The 18,841-nt window shown below is 40.4% G+C and overlaps 1 protein-coding gene across 11 annotated transcripts in view; it reads right to left on the reverse strand.

Annotated features, from left to right (window-relative positions):
• myo9aa (myosin IXAa) overlaps positions 1–18,841 on the reverse strand; it is a 98,458-nt gene that overhangs the window by 24,734 nt on the left and 54,883 nt on the right. For 5 of the 11 annotated variants that reach the window (XM_063472118.1, XM_063472063.1, XM_063472046.1 and 2 more), the window contains exons 6-17: positions 16,477–16,530; positions 14,468–14,565; positions 14,067–14,193; positions 13,460–13,549; positions 10,438–10,554; positions 10,182–10,316; positions 5,428–5,549; positions 3,835–3,976; positions 3,448–3,646; positions 2,250–2,369; positions 1,460–1,504; positions 143–218 (exon numbers count right to left, since the gene is read on the reverse strand). In XM_063472118.1, the coding sequence (XP_063328188.1) occupies positions 143–218; positions 1,460–1,504; positions 2,250–2,369; positions 3,448–3,646; positions 3,835–3,976; positions 5,428–5,549; positions 10,182–10,316; positions 10,438–10,554; positions 13,460–13,549; positions 14,067–14,193; positions 14,468–14,565; positions 16,477–16,530 (1,325 nt within the window). The remainder of the gene's footprint in view (positions 1–142; positions 219–1,459; positions 1,505–2,249; positions 2,370–3,447; positions 3,647–3,834; positions 3,977–5,427; positions 5,550–10,181; positions 10,317–10,437; positions 10,555–13,459; positions 13,550–14,066; positions 14,194–14,467; positions 14,566–16,476; positions 16,531–18,841) is intronic. The other 6 variants (XM_063472127.1, XM_063472088.1, XM_063472072.1 and 3 more) reach the window with 4 other exon arrangements.

Raw genomic sequence — 18,841 nt, forward strand, 5'->3', positions numbered from 1 at the left:
TTTTGGGGGAAAGACAACTATCACACAGACACATTCACTGATGGATGCGTTAGAGGCACTTTGGGGTTCAGTATCTTGGATATAATACCATCAGAGTCAACACACTACTCTGCTGACAACATTTTACAACATGGCCACTTACCGTGGTGATTTTTCATTGATGGTGTTGCTTCCCTGCAGGTCTGAGAGTGGCGTACGTGGACTCTTTCTAGTCACACCTGATCACGAATAAACATGTTGGCATCATGTGAAAGAACACGCACATACAGAACAAAAAAAAAACAAAACACTTCACACAAAACCCTTCCAGAGCAAAAACACACTTCTGACACCGTGTGACACTCAAGTGTTACTGCAGTGATTGTTATGTGCCTTTTTTAAAATTGGAAATACTGCAGCTGAAGTAACATTTAACACAGATTTGTGCGGTTAATAACAAGGTTGTTAGTGCCGAATGATGTGAGATGATACTGAAGCATTATTTAGTTTAGTCTGGCCTGTAGGTTTGCTTAATACCATGATTGGCAATTTAAAATACTTGATTATGAAACACTTTTTCCAACAATCAATTATCTACAAAAGCTAAAAATCTGAGCAAAATGGTATTCGAATTACTTTTCCATACTTTATATAAAGGATAGATGTAGCCACTGATGTCATGTCATGGTTAGAAAAGTCTTGAAATGAGCATTTTGTGTCCTGACATCTTTGTGTTTCGAAAGTGAGTGATAGATTTGACTGGGGGGGGGGGGAAAGCCAATCAAATTGCTGTCCGAAAACAGGGGAGTCAAACATAAGGCCCGGTGGCCAGAATCGGTCTGGCAAAGACTCTAATCTGGCCCACTGGAAGGCTTAGATAAGGAGGGTATAGATTTTGAAATAAAGACCTCCCCCACTGCCATTCCTACTACACCAAAGTAGTTAAATATTAGATAAACAATTAAATCACAGAAGGTTTCTTGTTTTTTCACTACCATCTACCATAAACATTTCTTGTTTAATAGTGGTTCTATGCTGCTAAAAATAATACATCTGTGAATTAATCAAAACACAGTTTTGTTAATAAATGCAGCCCTGTGTGGATAATGAGCTACCAGAACTTATTCTGTAATTTTACACATTTGTCATAAGGAAAAAACGGATTTTTACTGTAGTACATGTTTTTCTTATATTAAGACATCCCAAGGATTAAACATTTAGTTCAATGTTACACTGACGGTGTTTCTACATTGGCTTCACTGTTCAGACCCAGAGGCCACATCTATATTTTATATACAAGCTACAGCTGCTTTGTTGCATCACTACAGTGCGATGGTGGACTTTGGTAGTGATAAATTTGTACTAACGTATATCATATTCCAGGATTTGTTTTGAACCTACAGCCAATCAATCACAGTGCTGAAATCCTACAACTCTAAAGTGTGTTAGCCTACTCATAAAGCACTCTTCGACAATGTACCGTTTTCACTTTCATCACTCTGTACATTTTCACTTTCATCTGGAGCTGCAGGGTGGCACAAGACAACAAAAAAAGACAGAAACACATTTGAGTGTCATGAAATGTTTGTAGAAGAAAAGTGACCCTTGTGAAAAGTGTGTGAGGTCGGCTGTATGTCCTGCACCACATGTAAAGCTGCCTGTGAGCCAGTTAGTGATACGAATGTACACATCTGTGTCCCCAGCTATGCCAGACACACCCCTTGGTCTTTGATCACCATCACCAGCTGATGTGGGGTTAGTGACAGTGGAAAACAGCTGATTTTAGACAACGGTTTGGTGGACAAGCAACTATATCCAGTGCCCAACAGACAAAATTGTATATGACAGTGGAGCAATGTGCTATTGCTAAAAAAAATAAGTGGTGGAAACCTGGAGGTGTTGCTTCCATCACCAAAGTTCGCTGACAGAGCGAGATAAAAATGCAGTTCTTTGCATGCCTTTTACTAGCACAGTGTAAGAATGCAAGTGAAGAGCATGCAAGACAGGAACAAACACATGCAGGTGCATTAAAGAGAAAAAGGGGAGACAGAGAGAGTAGAGACCAACAAGCATCTAGTCCTAAAGTAAGCATCCTAAATCAAATCACAACGCAGGAACTGTGCCTCTTTTTGTTTGGATATTCTTATTTGTATCGTTTGGCTTTACTTTGCCTAGAAAAGTAGTCAATGTTGGTCTGTCCTCTCCCTATAGTTTCCCCTAGTCATGGTATCAGATGAAAGTAGGAGGAGTTATTGTATTGGCAGCCTTACTGTACTTCTCCTCTTTGCATCTCTGCAGGATCTCTAAGCTTCTCTGATGCACAGGGTGATGCAGAAAGCTAAAACTATCCGTACTTTTCAATACTGCACAGGGAGCAGCGTCATCATGCCCTTGGAGAAGCAAAACAAGAGGAAAAAAAGGAGAGAAGACAGAAAATACACAAGGAAAGAAAGAGAGAGAGAGAGAGAGAAATGACAGATTAGAAAGCGAAGAAGATGAGATCAAGAAATTCAGTCGTCTACTGGAGAGATACCTGTGCAAGAGAAGATGATTGACATTCAAAACTGACGTTGGCGGCAGCAGTAGGGAGACCTGTCTTTATATAGGTGTTTGCCCCCCAAAGGTATTTCTATACATCGTCTTCTAGTGGTTTATCCAGTGAACATATTCTATTATAAGATGGCAGTAGCATTCAAGTTTACAAATTTAAAAACAAAACTGTGTCTGTATAGAGATGGTTTAGAAGACATGTACCAGATTCCTTTGGGTGACACAATATCTTTAGAGTTTAGCTGAAAAGATTTCTAAAAGATATCTAAAGACAAGTGAAAGACATCTAACTTCTAAAAGAAAAATCTAGTCCACATTACAACATCTATGCTTCATGTGAAGGAAGGATGGAGAGGATGCAGAGCAAAAGTCCGATTCATACGCCGGCAGGACTGAAAGAACATCTGATTGCAACATCTACTGCATCTGAAGTACAGCTAGAGCAAATTCTAAGGGCAAAGAAGGCATTCAAAGAAAGCCAAAGCTGAGAGAGAGAGACAGAGCAAGAGCTACTGTCATTACACTGCAAAACTACTAGCACTTTGCACACATAGACTACAGAACAGTGACTGCATAGTGAATACAAAACCTGGCTGAGATAAACATAATGAACCAAGACGCACAGCAGGTTAGCATATAGTACAGTATGTAGTAGCAACTTTTATCTAAACTGTGAGCTATGGAGCATTTCCTAAAGTACAAATGAAGCATGAGCAGCTGCCCTGACACTGTAAGACAGGTGCACAGATTTTTCTGATGACATTATGTTTTATAAGCTTTCTTGTGCTTTGCTAAGGTTTACCTCCAGTCTGGGACATCTCTTCCCTTCACAGAGCATACTTTCCCTCACTGCTAGAGGTTAGTGTGCAGATAACTACAGGGTATGTCAACCATTAATGCATTGGTGTGGGTTCTTACCAGTGTGTTTCTTGTGCGTGTGTCTCTTTCCAGCCTGTCTGAAAGCCACCAGGGCCCTGAAGTATGCGCGGAGCACTGCCCAGCGGAAAGTTGCAGACGGATCGATGCCGATAAGCCCGCAGATGAAGGCATTCTTGCTGCTCTTTAGTAAAGCTACGATGTCCGGGCGCATGTGATCTGTGTTCTTCTCCCTGAAATCCTGCGTGTGTGTGTGTGTGTGTGGAAGATAAATATATATACACAACACTGTTCAGAAGTATTATGTAGCTTAGTGCTACAGCTCCTGCCTTAGCACTTACATTCCTGTTGTGAAGGTCACACATGTAAAGAAAAAAAAATACTGGCTGGACAGACTTAGATTCTTAAGAGAGAAAAGATGGCACTGACCTTGACTCCATACTTGACCTTGCCAGCATAGTGTCGGATAATAAAGGCAGGCTCCATGACAGCAGGGAACTCGATGTAGCTGTTTCCTTCATGCTGTCGCTTGAACTTATCCAACAAAGTCTGGTTGGTGGCTTGAGGGAAACTGGGAAAGGAAACAAAGAAACATATGCTTTGAAGAAAAACGGGTTTTACATTTGTTTTTAATATCAAAACACCTCAAGAAAGGAAACTCGAGAATCACGCTCTTGATGAAGTTGATTCAAGACGCCAACTATGTCTTAATGCTGTAACACGAATCACACAGAAAATGTCCAACAGATTTCTGATGTTATCCACACAGAACATGATGAATTCAAGATATGATTTTTTTTCACCACTCTGTGTGTAGTTGCTACAACTGTATTATATTATAGCAGAGCATAGCGGTGGAAACGTGGGAAGCCAATATGATCTGATCTGTAACCACTTTTGACATTTTAACCTCTCTTGCCACAGGTTGAAGATTATCCTTTTAGGCCGACTTCAGTTCATATATCTCTACAGTGCGTCAGTATCAAGAGCCAGCAATTTTGCAGAAAATCAACAGCTTACAGGAAGAGGAGCGAGGGGAAGAATGAGACACCAGGGGTTTTGGAACAGGGTGAAACCTGAGCTATGAAAACAGAGCAGCTAAAGAGTCACTGCCTTCCAGCTTTGCCTAACAGGAGGAATTTGATTTAATGTCCAAATGGAGAATAAAGGGAGTTAAAGAAGGAAATATTACTTGTAAAATAGTCACAGTAAAGCCATGTACCAGAAAAACCATATTTTATTGAGGTTTAGCAGGTATAGATTCTGGACAACTCAATCTTGCTTAACAATTTAGAGAAATCTGACAAAATTTAAGTGTATTTGTCTGAAATGTGTTAATGTTCTTTAAAGTGCAGTAGGAATCACACTCAGAATCTTGCACAATGTTTTCCCATTGAGCATAAAAGAAAAATTGTCCACTCATAAGGACAGGAGAGATGCAGTAATGTTAGCATTTGCTGTGAGTGGCCCTTCAGACAAACAAGAGTCTATTAGGTACTCCAATTTATTTCTGTCCATCTCTAGTTTGCTGTTTGTGTGTCATATAGTAATTTCCCTACACAAACCTAGTTCCTCTGTCTGTGTCGATAGTTCTGTGTTCTGCCACAATACCAAAACTACAAGCTCGAGGAGGCCAAGAGGGGATTGTGCATTTTTCACAGCTGTTTTATTTCATGTTAATATAAAACCTGTGCAGAGGACACTGTCCAGCTGCAGAAGCACTGCAGCTGGATCTCTGCAACAGTGCGGAAACACTATGTTCAGTGCCTCGCTGATTTTAGTATTTCAAGGACAAAACAGATCAACGCGAGAAGGCAGGGGGAGAAGGGTATCAAACACCACGAAGATCCCAAGCTGTAATGAAACCAGCGACTTTTCAGTTGCAGAATAACACCTGCCAATTTGAACTCGTCCCCTGAACTCAGCACCTGCTGAATTATCAGGTAGTTTACTACAGCAAAGCTAAACTGAATTTCTAAAGAAGTAAACCAGTCAAACTGGTAGGGAGACATAAATACTCACTTGCACTCTTCATCCAGTAGGTGGAACAGCGCTGTGGGCTTCTTACTGATCAGGTTGATGCAGCCTGTGTTGTCAATGTAGTCTATGTTTCGCCAGCTGATGCCCTCTGCCCTGTATTCCTCCTGCAGGGTCACATCATGTACAAACAGAGAGCTCAGCTTTAGCGACACCTTCAAGAAAAATTTACTTCACAGGACTGGAATCTGATTAACGTCTTCTTTAAGGCAATAAATGTCACCAACTTGCTGTATTAAAATACTAAAGTGTTTGGGTATAACATTAAAAATATATGTATTGGTGTTGTCCTTTAATGCACTGAAGCTGTTGAGAAGCACAGACGCTTTGTTATAGTGGGTTTTCACTGCATGTGACATTACCGACAGCATCACAAACGCTCATAAAATAAATAAATGGAAAAAATTAATAACATAAAATCAAAAGCAGATAACCAGTCCAAGGCTGATTAGGCTGTTTTAAATCTTACAGTCAGAGTGGCTATAGTTTGTATGCATGGTCGCCTGGCCTGCTGGTTTAATAATGAAAGAATCATTCGGAGTATTTATCAGTATTACTTCCTTATACATGTTATTTTCCTGTGTTCCTGGGAAAGATTTAACCAATAAAGACCTTAATCCAGCAGAGGTTTAATAAAAAAAAACTCTTTCTCTTGTGTAATCTCTTGTTAGCCTAAAGTCTGGAGGAAAAATATGCAACTAATTACTGTTGTTTACTGTTAGTTCACGGGAAGAATATTTCAAGAAGGAAGCCAAACTTACTCGGAACAAAGTAAAGTAAACCTGAAAGGCGAAGTGTTGTTTTACGCTGCAATTCAACTGAGCAAACGGCTGTATGGTTATTGCTTCTGGCCATACGCACAGAAAAATGTCATATGATTAATAGACACAGACAACGTCTAATCAGAAGTTTCTGACAGCAGAAACCATACCTGATTAAAATTTGACCGATCTCACATTCAAGGTCATCTTCTCAGGCATGTCCTAACACCTACTTTGACTGCCTGGAAGCCCCTTTCTGACCACCTGCACTATGTGCCCTCCATACTTTTAGTCGAAGATTCCACAGCTTTTGAGGGCAAAGGCGGCGTGTCAGGTGACTGGGAGCATGCTCGTCATTTTTTCCAGAATCCACAAGATTGTTCACATTGAATCCGTCCCTCGTCATGAGACCGCCACTGTGAGCTTTAGTATAATGCATTGGGGCCTCTGAGAGTGAACATTTTATCTGATGTGCATTTGTGCCTGTGACAGTTTTCACTCATCACCTGGGCTGTGTGCCAGATTTGGCCCACTTCCCAAAAATGAAAATCAAGATGAAGTATCACTCTCTTAAACTGGAAGATCCAGCAGCAAGTGCAAGGGGACATAAGTCAACCTCTACTGAGAGATCGAAAAGTAATACCTGTGTCGGGGGTCCAGAGGTGCATGAGAAGATGACCTTGAATGTGAGATTGTCTAAATTTAAATCAGGTTACAATATTTTTCATACAGAACCTTTTGATTGCATCATATAAAATAAGTCAGTCAGAACTTTTCCCAACCAAATAATGTGACAAATTCCATTTATCTCTTATAACAGCTGCTTTTGTTGAGTACAATACTAAAGCCAGGACTTTACTCTAATCTCTTAAGACTGCACACACTCAAGTGACAAAGTGTGTGTCTGTGTAATCCCATATATTGCCACATACTCGGCTCTTAAATAAACACAGGCGAGTTGACTCAACTCTTTGGTAATTGCTGAGTTTTGGTTTATGGGGGTGCTATTTCTAACTTTGTCATATTGTCTGGAATAACGTAACTCCCACCACCCACGTGCCTTTAAGTCATCTTCCCATAAAAACTATGATTCACTTTTATTTTGTCTGTATCAGTAAAAACCCAAAATGTATCCGGAAGATGCAGAATCAGCTTCTTTGTCGTGTTTCTACTGAGAACTGTCAGGCTGTCATACAGTTACTCTTTCATTATATTAACTCAACAACCATTAAAAATAAAAAGTCATTTCTTTATACATTTGGTGTTCAAGTTTCATCTTTACGAATAGAGACACACACACAAAAAAAAACACCAAACAAAAACCAACCATTTAAATTCAAGTATTTTCTTGGCAGATGTGTTTTCATTGAATGGAACAAAACTTGAAAACAAATAAAAGACATATCCACTGACAGAGTTCTAAAAAGAGGGATATTTAGGACATATTATGACCAGTATATTGGGGATGACAGACTGGTATTTTCTCAATAACGGGGGAACACAAAAGAATGTGTGGTTAGGCCACAGGAATCCTCTAAAGTGTTCAACACCACTTTCATCATTTAGTCTAAAAGAACAAAGTCTGCTGCCCGTTTTATAATATCCAATGTAATAATGTTAAACAGTTCACATCATGTCAAATTCACATTTTCTCCTTTGTGGGTAAAGTCTTGCTGGTTATTCCATTTATTTGCCGTCACAGTTTCCATGAATAAATATTTCAACTACAAGCACAGTTAGCAAGTGATTGTTAGTGAGTGACTAGATGACGAAGTGATTTCACAAAGGTGCAACAAGACAGGCATTACTGACTTATTTAACCCCTATCTGCTCCAACAGAGTGACTCAGTGGTTGACAGATGCATGGAAATATACACTGGAACTGTAGCTGAGGGGGTGAAACACCAGTTACAGCAGGCATACTTCCGCTCTGGTTGAAGTATGCCCGCTCTTGGTCGCCCTGCCATCCCGGCTGAATCATGTTAAGGGATTTTCAGACTGCCTATGTTTTGTTCACTTTTACACACATTAATTTCACAGACCTGTTAAAGAGCACATGGGTGGTATAAGGGTCAATATATTGTGATGTGGTGCGTCAGGGCTGGCATTTTATATGCTGTTTCTGCCAAAATATGCATAATACAGTCATTGCCACAGATATAATCTGGTATACCACCAAGTGTTGGAAAGTAGAGTAAAGCTGAGCAATGGCAGCAATGTGCCAATCTATGTACAGGCTGCAAGCTTTACCCAGCAGGAAGTGGCTGGACATTGGTTCTGTCATTTCAGCACGGCATTGTGTGGAGCCACATGGCATTACATCACATGGCCTGTAAGTTAGCAGGTATATTTAAAATTCCATAAAGTCAGACTCTTGCAGGGCTGGACTGAACATTTTCCAGGTCAAAATTCACACAAGGTAATAGGACATTTTGTGGAACTAAAATGGACTAATTCTACCCTCCTCTGCACCTCAGACGTTTCTGACAGCAGAAATCATACCTGATTAAAATTTGACCGATCTCACATTCAAGGTCATCTTCTCATGCATGTCCTAACAGCTACTTTTACTGCCTGGAAGCCCCTTTCTGACCACCTGCACTATGTGCCCTCCATACTTTCAGTCGAAGATTCCACAGCTTTTGAGGGCAAAGGCGGCGTGTCAGGTGACTGGGAGCATGTTATCAGTTTGGCAGTGTTCACATCAATCAATCAATCAATCAATCAATCAAACATATGAATGATGTGAACACTGCCAAACTGATAACATTTTCCCTATTCATCCTGTTGGATTTTATTACCCCTTCTTCTTCATTTGGAAAAAAGGGCATGTTCAAACCCAAATAAGATATTAAATTCCAGTTCTGAAATTTCTTTAGGAAATGGAAGAAAGGGGGAACGGATGGCATCAAAACAATAAAGGAAATCCAGAAGGACAGCCAGAGAAATATCCAAGCAACACCAAAAAAACCCTACATAAGCTATTTAACCACAAAATACTACTTTTCCAGAATGCAACACAAACACCGAGGTTGAGGCTCTCAGGCTGGAATTAATGGCAACTGATTTTCCTTGAGATTTGAGGGTTCATGCAGTAACCAGTAGCACAGGAAGCACTGTGGGATTATGAGGAATAACAAACACTGAACGCTGTCTCAGAGTCTTATTAAAAAGAAGTCACATATTATAAGACAGTGATGTTAAGCATGCCTAAAAAAATATGAACTTCTCAAACACACCAAAGAGGCTGACCCCGGACTTATTACTGAAATATTCAGCCTGCTCTCATGGGGCTCTCAAAACTGATGCTGGGAGTAATGTTGCAAGCAGGCTATGTGAAATCACGCACACTTGGCGACATGTTGTTCCTTTAAAAATCTTTCAAACATTTGCTTTTGGGTCACCGAATAAGCCATCAACAAAAAAACAACCATTTAATCTAACCTAATATCCAAAGTGTTTGAAGCCCCCCATTACAGGTTTTTTAAGACAACAGCAGGATGACTGCTAAAACAATTATGACACAGAGGTGGTTTGTGAATAACTGCCTTTGCGCAAAACAGTAATGACTAGATACAAAGACCTTCATGTGGTGTATTTCATGGTTTTCGAAGAAGCCCCAGCCTCTCAAAACATGTCAGGGCAGGCAGCTGATCCTGTCAATCTCAGGGTAAACACACTTTTTAACTTACAGGTAAACCTTACAGATCTCAACTTTAAAAAGGCCTTTGAAGTTAATCAGCTCACTTAAGAAAACATACATCCTCACTTGTGGTGGTCACAGGGTGGGGTGACGTTCATCTTTCTTAGCCCTGTTGGACTAAGTGTTGAAGAACGTCTTGTGGTGTATGTGCACTTCCTTGTAAATGGCCACAATCAGAACTTAGTTGGACAGATAGAACAAAACGTACACAGCAGCTTAAACGTTTAAGGATAGGGAAAGATGCATGTCCTGCTACGGTTTAACCAAAGACTCACCTGTTCAAGTTTGAAGATGTGCTGATTAAAGTAATGCTGGAGACGTTCATTGGCAAAGTTGATGCAGAACTGTTCGAAGCTGTTGTTCTCATAGTCTTCGAAACCGAATATGTCAAGGACTCCAATGGACAAGATCTGAAGAAGACACCAGCAGAAACAAATAAATGAAAAATAAAAACCGAATCTATAATAAGAGTCATTATTGTTTTGAAAAACGACTACACTCATGCGTTTTTAATATTCTGTGTCATCTTACCTTGGTGGTTTCCATCAGGTCTTTGATGTTGAGCAGAGCGTGGTTGATCCTGAAGACAATCCAGTCAAACAGAGCACTGTACAGAGACTTGGCCATAGAGTCTCTCACTGTACCAGCCTAAAGGCAAACATACAGTATCACTGTAATATCTCAGTGAACACCAATAAGAAGGGGAAAGCAGGAGCACCAGTTTCTATGTGCATGCACTCCTTAAAAAGAGATGCCAGTCAAGTTTTATTAAAAGTGAAGAAGAGGCTGTTTTTATTGGTAATTTGCATTAACTGTACTCATTTGATCCAAGTTGTTGGAGACCATGTTTCATATTTGTTCTCATGCAGTTTTGCCTGTTCTGTCTTCACAGCCATTACAGTATTCCTCAGTATTTCCCCTCAAACTCAGTGTGCCACACATCTGTTTTACACATTAGAGTTTGGCCTTGAATACCTTCCCTCTTAACACTGCACTTATTGTACAGGCCCAGGAGAATAAAATGAAAGGAGGTCTTTAAATACAGAAAATAAAGCTGATTTGTAATGGTCAAAATGTAAAATGGCCCTGTATGAACTGTGTTACCCAAATGTGAATCAGCATGTGGAGATGTGGTTGTATTTCTACTTTAAAAATCAACCACTTATACTTTGACCTGAGCGTAAATCACATTCCTGCAGTCCTATCACACACACTTTTACTCTGAATTTTTGATGGAAAATATAAAACTGGATATCCTAAGATGGAAAAAGCAGATACCAAGGAGAGAAGAGACAGTGCTCCTATCCAAACACGTCTGACATCTCAACCAAAACATGTTGGTAGACTGCGCTGTGCAACAGCAGGGCGTCGCTGAGTCATTATAAATGTCATTAGAGAGGATTACACTCATCAGTTGCACTCTGATCTGTCAACTTGTGATAGATGGAGGTGCAGAAGTTCAGCTTTAAACTCAAGGCCCAACAGAAATATCAGCTGTTATAAGCCAAGCATGGACTCGATATATTTTTGACCTCACTGCTGGCAATACCAACATGATATTCAGGCAACAAGCATGAAATATTTGGATGATAAACTAGTAATATTTTTATGTCACAGTTCCAATCACAATACTGGGGATTTAAAAGCTTGGATTGACTGACAAACAGAGTGATCAATTTTGTGTCTTCTTTAATAAAAGACAGGATTTTTTGTGCAAAAGCTTCCTTGTCAAATTATGAAGAAAAGCTTTTTAATTCCTGTATCCGCTGGAAAGATTTGACCTCACTGCAGCAAAGAAGAGCCGCAGACTTCACAAAGAAAACAACTGACTGAGTGGCTACCCCAACGCAAGAATCCCTGGTTTCTAAACAGTTAAGCAGGATATTTTTAACATCCTCAGACAAAATATGTCTTCTATGTGTCAGGAGAGCCTATCGGGAACCTTGTACGTACTCGTACGTACTATAGTCTAATAACCCAGAAGCTTTTCATCATTTAGAGGAAGCAGGGTTTAAAACATTCACTTGTCTCATAAATCTGACCAAATGGAGAAAACTCAGTACAGAAACACTCAGACTTCTTTGAGGTTTTCAACTGTCTGACTTCAGTTAACAGGCAATGGGATTGTTGAGACTGTTAGAGCAATATTTACTCAAAGACCACCCAGTGTGCTACCACAACAATCACTGTTTGTTCATATAAAATGACTCCTAAATATCCAGCGGGCCATTATGAGGTTGTTGCCGTTTTGGTGGGAATGTACAGCACAACACAGCACAGCACAGTCTTTTTGGAGAGTCTGTGGTAAAATACTGCTGAGACTGCTGCAGAAAATCTGTGCTGTAAAAAACAAAACAAAAAAAATCATTTAACTCAAGTCACGGCGTGTGTGTGCAAGATCTGACATCAGCAAAGTATGAAATACTGAAGGCATCGTGATCATTTTTAAAGTCTATGTGCATTACAGCACATGTAAAAAAAAAGATAAAAATGTATCGGGGGCTCTTTACACCCTGTATTCGTGTTGCTCCCTCGTCTCTTTCAGATGGCTCTCATCTGCAGACCATGATGTGTTTGTTTTCAGAGAGGAGGTCCCATGAAAACTCTAGAGGGACTTGAAATGCTTTCCCTTCCCTCTAAACAGACTGAAGGACTTTGTGCATGTGGGTTTGTGTAAGTGCGCACTGCTGTGACTCAGAGCCCTCACTTGACGCCACTAAACGAAGAAGCTGCAGAGAATCAAGAGTGAGCAGGAGGAGATCCGGTACTGGTGCGTGCTTTTCTGTAAACACAGCCAGGTCACACTGAAGAGCCACGACTGCAGTGCCATTGTGTTCGGGCCGGATGTGAAAACACTCCAAAAACTACTTATACCTATGCGCCTTCAAATCTGGCATCATACTGAGTACATTGGTACGAATGCCAGAAAAAGCCAATCAAAAAACACTGTACATATTAATTGCCTACTAATTCACAACACATCAGTCATGAGCCTGTGTTTACTTTCACTCTGTGCTTCACACAAAGAGAATTTCAGACATGCAGCAACTGATCTCTACGATCGCTTGAAAAATGACCAAAAGTTCCATTCTGTTCCTGTCTCCGACTTCCTGCTCTCTACTATTTGACGTGGCTTCCGTTAAAAATAGACTCTGTGCATATTTTTAGTAAGGCGCAGACCCGCTGAAATGCGGCGGTGGAATCACAAGAATTGTCTTGAGTGGCCGCAATCAACTCTGGAATGCAACGCGGCTGCCCACTGCGCGATTCGGGTCTTAATTTGCCATCAGCATTAGCCCACCTACCTAAAGCAAGACAGCTCACACATCTGGACATGTTCAAAAGAGCCCATGTCACGAAGACAAAGGAACAGGCCGAAATCTGTGATGTGCAACAACCGAACGGGCTTCAAGTTGGCAGAAACATCTGCATTCCTGCTGCTCAGAGTAGGTAGATGTTATTGTGGATGACTTATCAAGATTTTTTCGCACATTTTGATTTGCAGCTTTATTTATTTACTGTTTGAGAAGCCGCAAAGCAGCTCCAGTCTCACCTCAGCCAGCTTGTAGGGAACGATCAGCTTCTCTCCCACAGTAACCGTCTTCCGCGTTGTCAGGGCTTCAAACAGCATCTCTTCTTTTACCTAGAGATGATGGTGAGACACAAGTGTTCACTCATTCAAAAGAAAGCTGAAACCCTTTTCAAGCTGCCCTTCACACCTGATTACGTTTAAAGTAACCGAAAATGTGCTTTTGTGTGTGTCTGTTGTGTGTGTATGTGTATTAATATCTTTGTGGGGACCAAAAATTGGAAGTTTACTATACTTGTGGGGACCAACAACCCTTATGGGACGCAAAATCCCAGTCCCCACAAGTTTGAAGGCATTTTTCAGACTCAAAATGTGGTTTCAGTGTCAGGGTTACAATTAGGTTGTGGTTAGGTTTAGGGTTAGGCATTCAATTTTGATGGTTAGGGTAAGCAGATAGGGAAAGCATTATGTCAATGAGATGTCCCCACAAAGATATGAATACACGGTTGTGTGTGTGTGTGTCTTTATCCTGGCTTGAACAAATAGGAAGTGTATTTAGCAGTTTAAAATTATCCGCCTTTCACAATCTAGACATGTAATATGTAGAAATATATTTAGCATTGCCATCTACCTGCAGCAGTTCTGACACAACAGGCAGCACCTCTGGGTTAACAATGTCTATCTGGTCGTCCCTGTAAGGTTTCTTCTTGTAGCGGATGTTACCCAGGTGAAGGATGGCCGACAGCAGAGAGAAGATCCTAAACAACAGTTAGAGAGCATTCATGGGACACTGCAGTGGAAGTATATCATCTCAATCAGTGGAATCCATTGATTTTATTAGTAAAAGTTGGACTGAAATAATTACTTTACAGTACTGGTAGTGATGGTGGGAGCTGTGGTGGCCTGCAAAGCCATCGTTTATAGTATGAAACAAAAGTAGGGGCGAGTGCAGTCAGATGAAACACTGCTGAACTGGACTGTATAAATAGGTGATACCATAGGTAAATAATGGTTTCTGTGTCTGTCACTCACTGCTTGCGTGTGGCAGGAAGAAAGCCCACCATCTCCATGGCCAGCTGAAGCCTCTCAAAGTCATGCTTCAGGTCCTCTCCTTCTACATTGAAGCAGTCCTGCAGAAAAAAAGAAAAAAGTTTTTGGATGTTATCAGGCCTGCGGAGGCTGTTACAACACAGTGACCGGGGAAGCCAAAAGGGCTAATGACAAGCTACTCTGAGGTTTAGAAGGACTGCTGACATATATGGTGCCTTAATGTTTTCAAGGTTTACAGACTGTCTAGCAAATACACTTAAAAAAAGTTGTTTTTTTTTTTTAATTTACATTGTACTTAAAATAAATTTAAAACAAAAAACAGAAAAAGTGCCTGAAGCAGACACATTACCCAACTCATCCTGAAATAAGCTATCATTAAGAAGCTTGGGGTCAAAGAAATCTGCAAAACTTGAGCCTAATGTGCAGAGCGTCTAGTGAACAGTGGCGTGTGCAGGTTCTGCTCATGTAGTGGAAAATCTGCTTTGGCACTCCACTTTAAACCAATCCACAAAAAATTTGGCAAGCAGTGAAGCTGACAGGAAGAGCAGTTTATGGATGAGCCTGTTCTTGAGAATGGATGATCACCTAAACTAGCAGAGTAAATATAGTGACTGCAATGTTTTGACTGTCATAACAGGACTAAAGTCATGACGTGATTGAAAAATATATTAAATACAAGAAATATTCTATTTAGCAGCTATATGAATACTAGCAGGAGTATACTTTTAGATCATTCTGGATCTAGATTGGTTGTTTACAAGAGCGTTCCTAGAAACATATGCTTTGATGTTTCTACATAAGTACACAGTACTTCACTGAACTACATACACCCACTATAATGTGAGCTCTGCTCTTTCCTTTATAGGCCCATTCCACTATGGCTGCAATAATTATCGCAAACTGTGCCTCAGAAACACAAACACTCCAAACACTGAGACTCATGCTTGCACCAATGTGCCTCCTCCTCGCTTCCTTCTCTCTCTTCCTTCACAGCAGAAATTTACATTGACCCATTAGAAGCTCTGGTGTTACATTTCCACGTCAGGAAAACCTACATTATGTGAACACTGCTTGTTCAAACTTGAAGTTCTTTTCAATGAAAGCAGTCAGTGAGGTAAAAAGGTGTCTAAAGATTCCAGATGTCATAAAAGATGTCAGTCAAAATACGGATCACCGCTTGTCTACTCACAGTGCAGTCTGGGTATATTTATAGCATTTCTCCTCAGTAGTGTCAAGAGCCACAAACTTATATTATCAGCATTATACAAAAACTTGCATTGCATTTTGCAATATTACTGGATTAATGAACTGCAGCTAAAAACGTAAGCTTTCCATTGACTTCTATTCATGTCAATGGAAAGTATAAAAGCATTTCTAATCACTATAAATGCTTTAATACACTCACAAAAACACGCAGTACCCCAAAAAAGACACAAGGAATCCCAACAGTAATGAGAGAAGACCTTTTGATCGTTGACATTCTTCAATCCAGTGTTTCCCCTGTTTCAGAGGTGAGGTCACACATCAAAGTTATGAGTGTGTTAAAATTGTTTGATGCTACAAATTGTCTGAACACAAGATTACTCGGGGATTTCTGTAGTGTATGGAGGACAGGAAATTCAAATGAGTGCTGCAGGAAACACTGTACCGGTCAACGATCAAAAAGAAAAAAAAGAAAAAAAATTAGAGCAACACAGGCAGCTACAGTGGCCAGGATATGAGTAGACATACCACCAGAACTCAAAAGCAGTACAACAGGGGAAAGCAAAAACAAATAAATGCTCCCCAAACCAAACCAGGAAATATCCAAAAAGCAACAAAATAAGCAAGGGAATCATAGGAACGGGTGTGTGGAGGGGTGGAGGAGGTGTGCAACTGTGCAGATGAAGTGCAGCTTCAGCTGCGAGTGCTCAGGTGACACAAAATCTACCAGCTGAGGTTTCTGCAACACGTGCAGACACACGGACAGTTAACACACAGCTGATACTGACCGGCTCACTCTCACAGTAACTCTCCCATTGACGTTGGTGGCTTGTCTTTGACATCTGGAAATGACGAGTTTACAGGAGGCAAGATCAAGGTTAGAGAGCAGTATTCCAATGACAACACACTATACTGGTCAAACATGTGCGCAGATTTAAGAGCGACCAATGACAACGAAGACGTGCTGTTAAGATACAGGCTGTTCATTATAGTCTCAAACATCGACGATTCAAAGTCAAACACTTTTAAGCATATAAGCAGTGATGACAGAGACAAAGAAAACACACTCAGACACTACCACATAAAAACTTTACGGTTGAACACATTAAGACATCAAAGCAGGAGGAAATAAGAGGTCCAGACATGCAGCACACAAAAATATTAAGGCGCCAGAATGAATTGTTGGCTTTCCTTCAAATTTAAATACCTTTTTATGACTCATTTTTTACCTCCTAAGATAAGAACTGATTCCTACTAATGTAGAACTGAATTCTTGCAAGCCATCCAAACTCTAGATTTTATTGTTGTCAAATGTTAAAACATAATTCTTCATTATCCGTGTCCTAAATGAGACATTTGGTATTAATGGGACCAGGTGCTACAGTTTTGATATTGAAATATTTTCTTTTCTTCCTTCTTGAGTTTAGGAACTGGACTACTGAGCCATGCTGCAGACTGTGGTTTTGTATTGTTGTGCTGAAATAAGCAAGGGCTTCACTGAAAAGGAACAGTCTGGATGGCAGCATATGTTGCTCAACAACCTTTATAAATCATTCAGCATTTATAGCGCTTTGCTGATGTTCAAGCTACCCCCACGCCATTATGGATGCTGGCTTTTAAACTGTGTGCTGATAACAGCCTGGATGGTTCCCTTCGTTTCAGCTTAAATTTTGATTTGTCAGAAAAATCTTTTCTTTCAGACCATCTTAAATAAGCTTAGAAATACTGCTGCCTTCTCTCTATGTAGTTTCTTTGCATGCTGGAGTTTTCTCAGTGTTACCCTTGGTAAAGAGACTCTATGAAATTCTCTGAATGTTTTAATGATATTATGCACGGCAGATTATAAAATCTTCAAATTCTTTGCAATTTTATAGTGAGCAAAGTTAAAATTCAACTTGTTCATGTCAATTACTTGTGTGTTTTTTTTTAAACAGGGTTGTTGATGAGGTATGAAACTCAACTTGCAGACACACTATTGCAGATAACAAACCCAAGGCAGCAATTTACAACCACAGATTTATGTAGATTAAAGTAATTACTGCATTTCCAGATTGTGAGCAGGCACTGCTGCAAAAACGCAGGATTCGCAGTAGAGTACCAGATTCACATTATTTCATGCAACATCTGCTATCTGCTCATCTGTGCATTCTGGAATTTTTCAGCATATAATCAACGAGCCTCAGTGAGGGTGTCCTTAAGTGCACCTCCTTGGGGAACTTTGTTTCTTTTAGCTGCGGTACAACATGATGCTGCACGATGTTACTCTGGAAGAAAATAATATTAAGGGCATCAATCTTTTTTCAGTTTTTTTTCTTTTTTAGAATATATATTGTGTACACTGCTTTGTGACTGTGTGTGAAAGTTACCTCATAAATAAATTTCAGTTTCTTCTTATACGCACACAAACACATGCACACAGTAAAAAACTTGATTCCTTGTGTGAACACTGAAATCCATGCAAGACCTCTAGCTAGGGAGTTATAATTTACATTTATATTATAATATATTTATATGTGGGTCCCAAAATAGAAGAGAAGGGGAAAATACAAGGGCATGAACAGAATGTGTGTGTGTGTGTGTGTGTGTGTGTGTGTGTGTGTGTGTGTGTGTGTGTGTGTGTGTGTGTGTGTGTGTGTACGGGTTCGTACTATCCTGGTGGGGACCAAAATCTGACTTTTACTATCCTGGTGGGGACTTTCTGCACCGTGGGGACCAAAATCCAGGTCCCCTCGGGGTTGAAAGCAATTTTCACACTCAAAATGCGGTTTTACTGTCAGGGTTACAATTAGGTTATGGTTAGGTTTAGGGTAAGGGTTAGGGTTAGGCATTCATTTTTAATGGTTAGGGTTAGGGTAAGGGGCTAGGGAAAGCATTATGTCAATGGGATGTCCCCACGAGGATAGCAAACCAGACATGTGTGTGTGTGTGTGTGTGTGTGTGTGTGTGTGTGTGTACGAGCGCACGCATGTTTGCATGTGCACATCAGTGGCTGGGAGGAATGGGAGGAATTCCCTGCTCTCTTCTGCGTAGGCATGAGGACCTTGGTGGAGGGGAGGTCGCTGGTCGTCTGACTGTCAAGCTCAGAAACGGAGACACTTTAAATTTTACAAAACATCCGCATTTCATATGCAGACTGACTATTTGTGTGTTTGT

This window comes from Pelmatolapia mariae, linkage group LG1, assembly GCF_036321145.2.
Source record: "Pelmatolapia mariae isolate MD_Pm_ZW linkage group LG1, Pm_UMD_F_2, whole genome shotgun sequence".
NCBI lineage: Eukaryota > Metazoa > Chordata > Actinopteri > Cichliformes > Cichlidae > Pelmatolapia > Pelmatolapia mariae.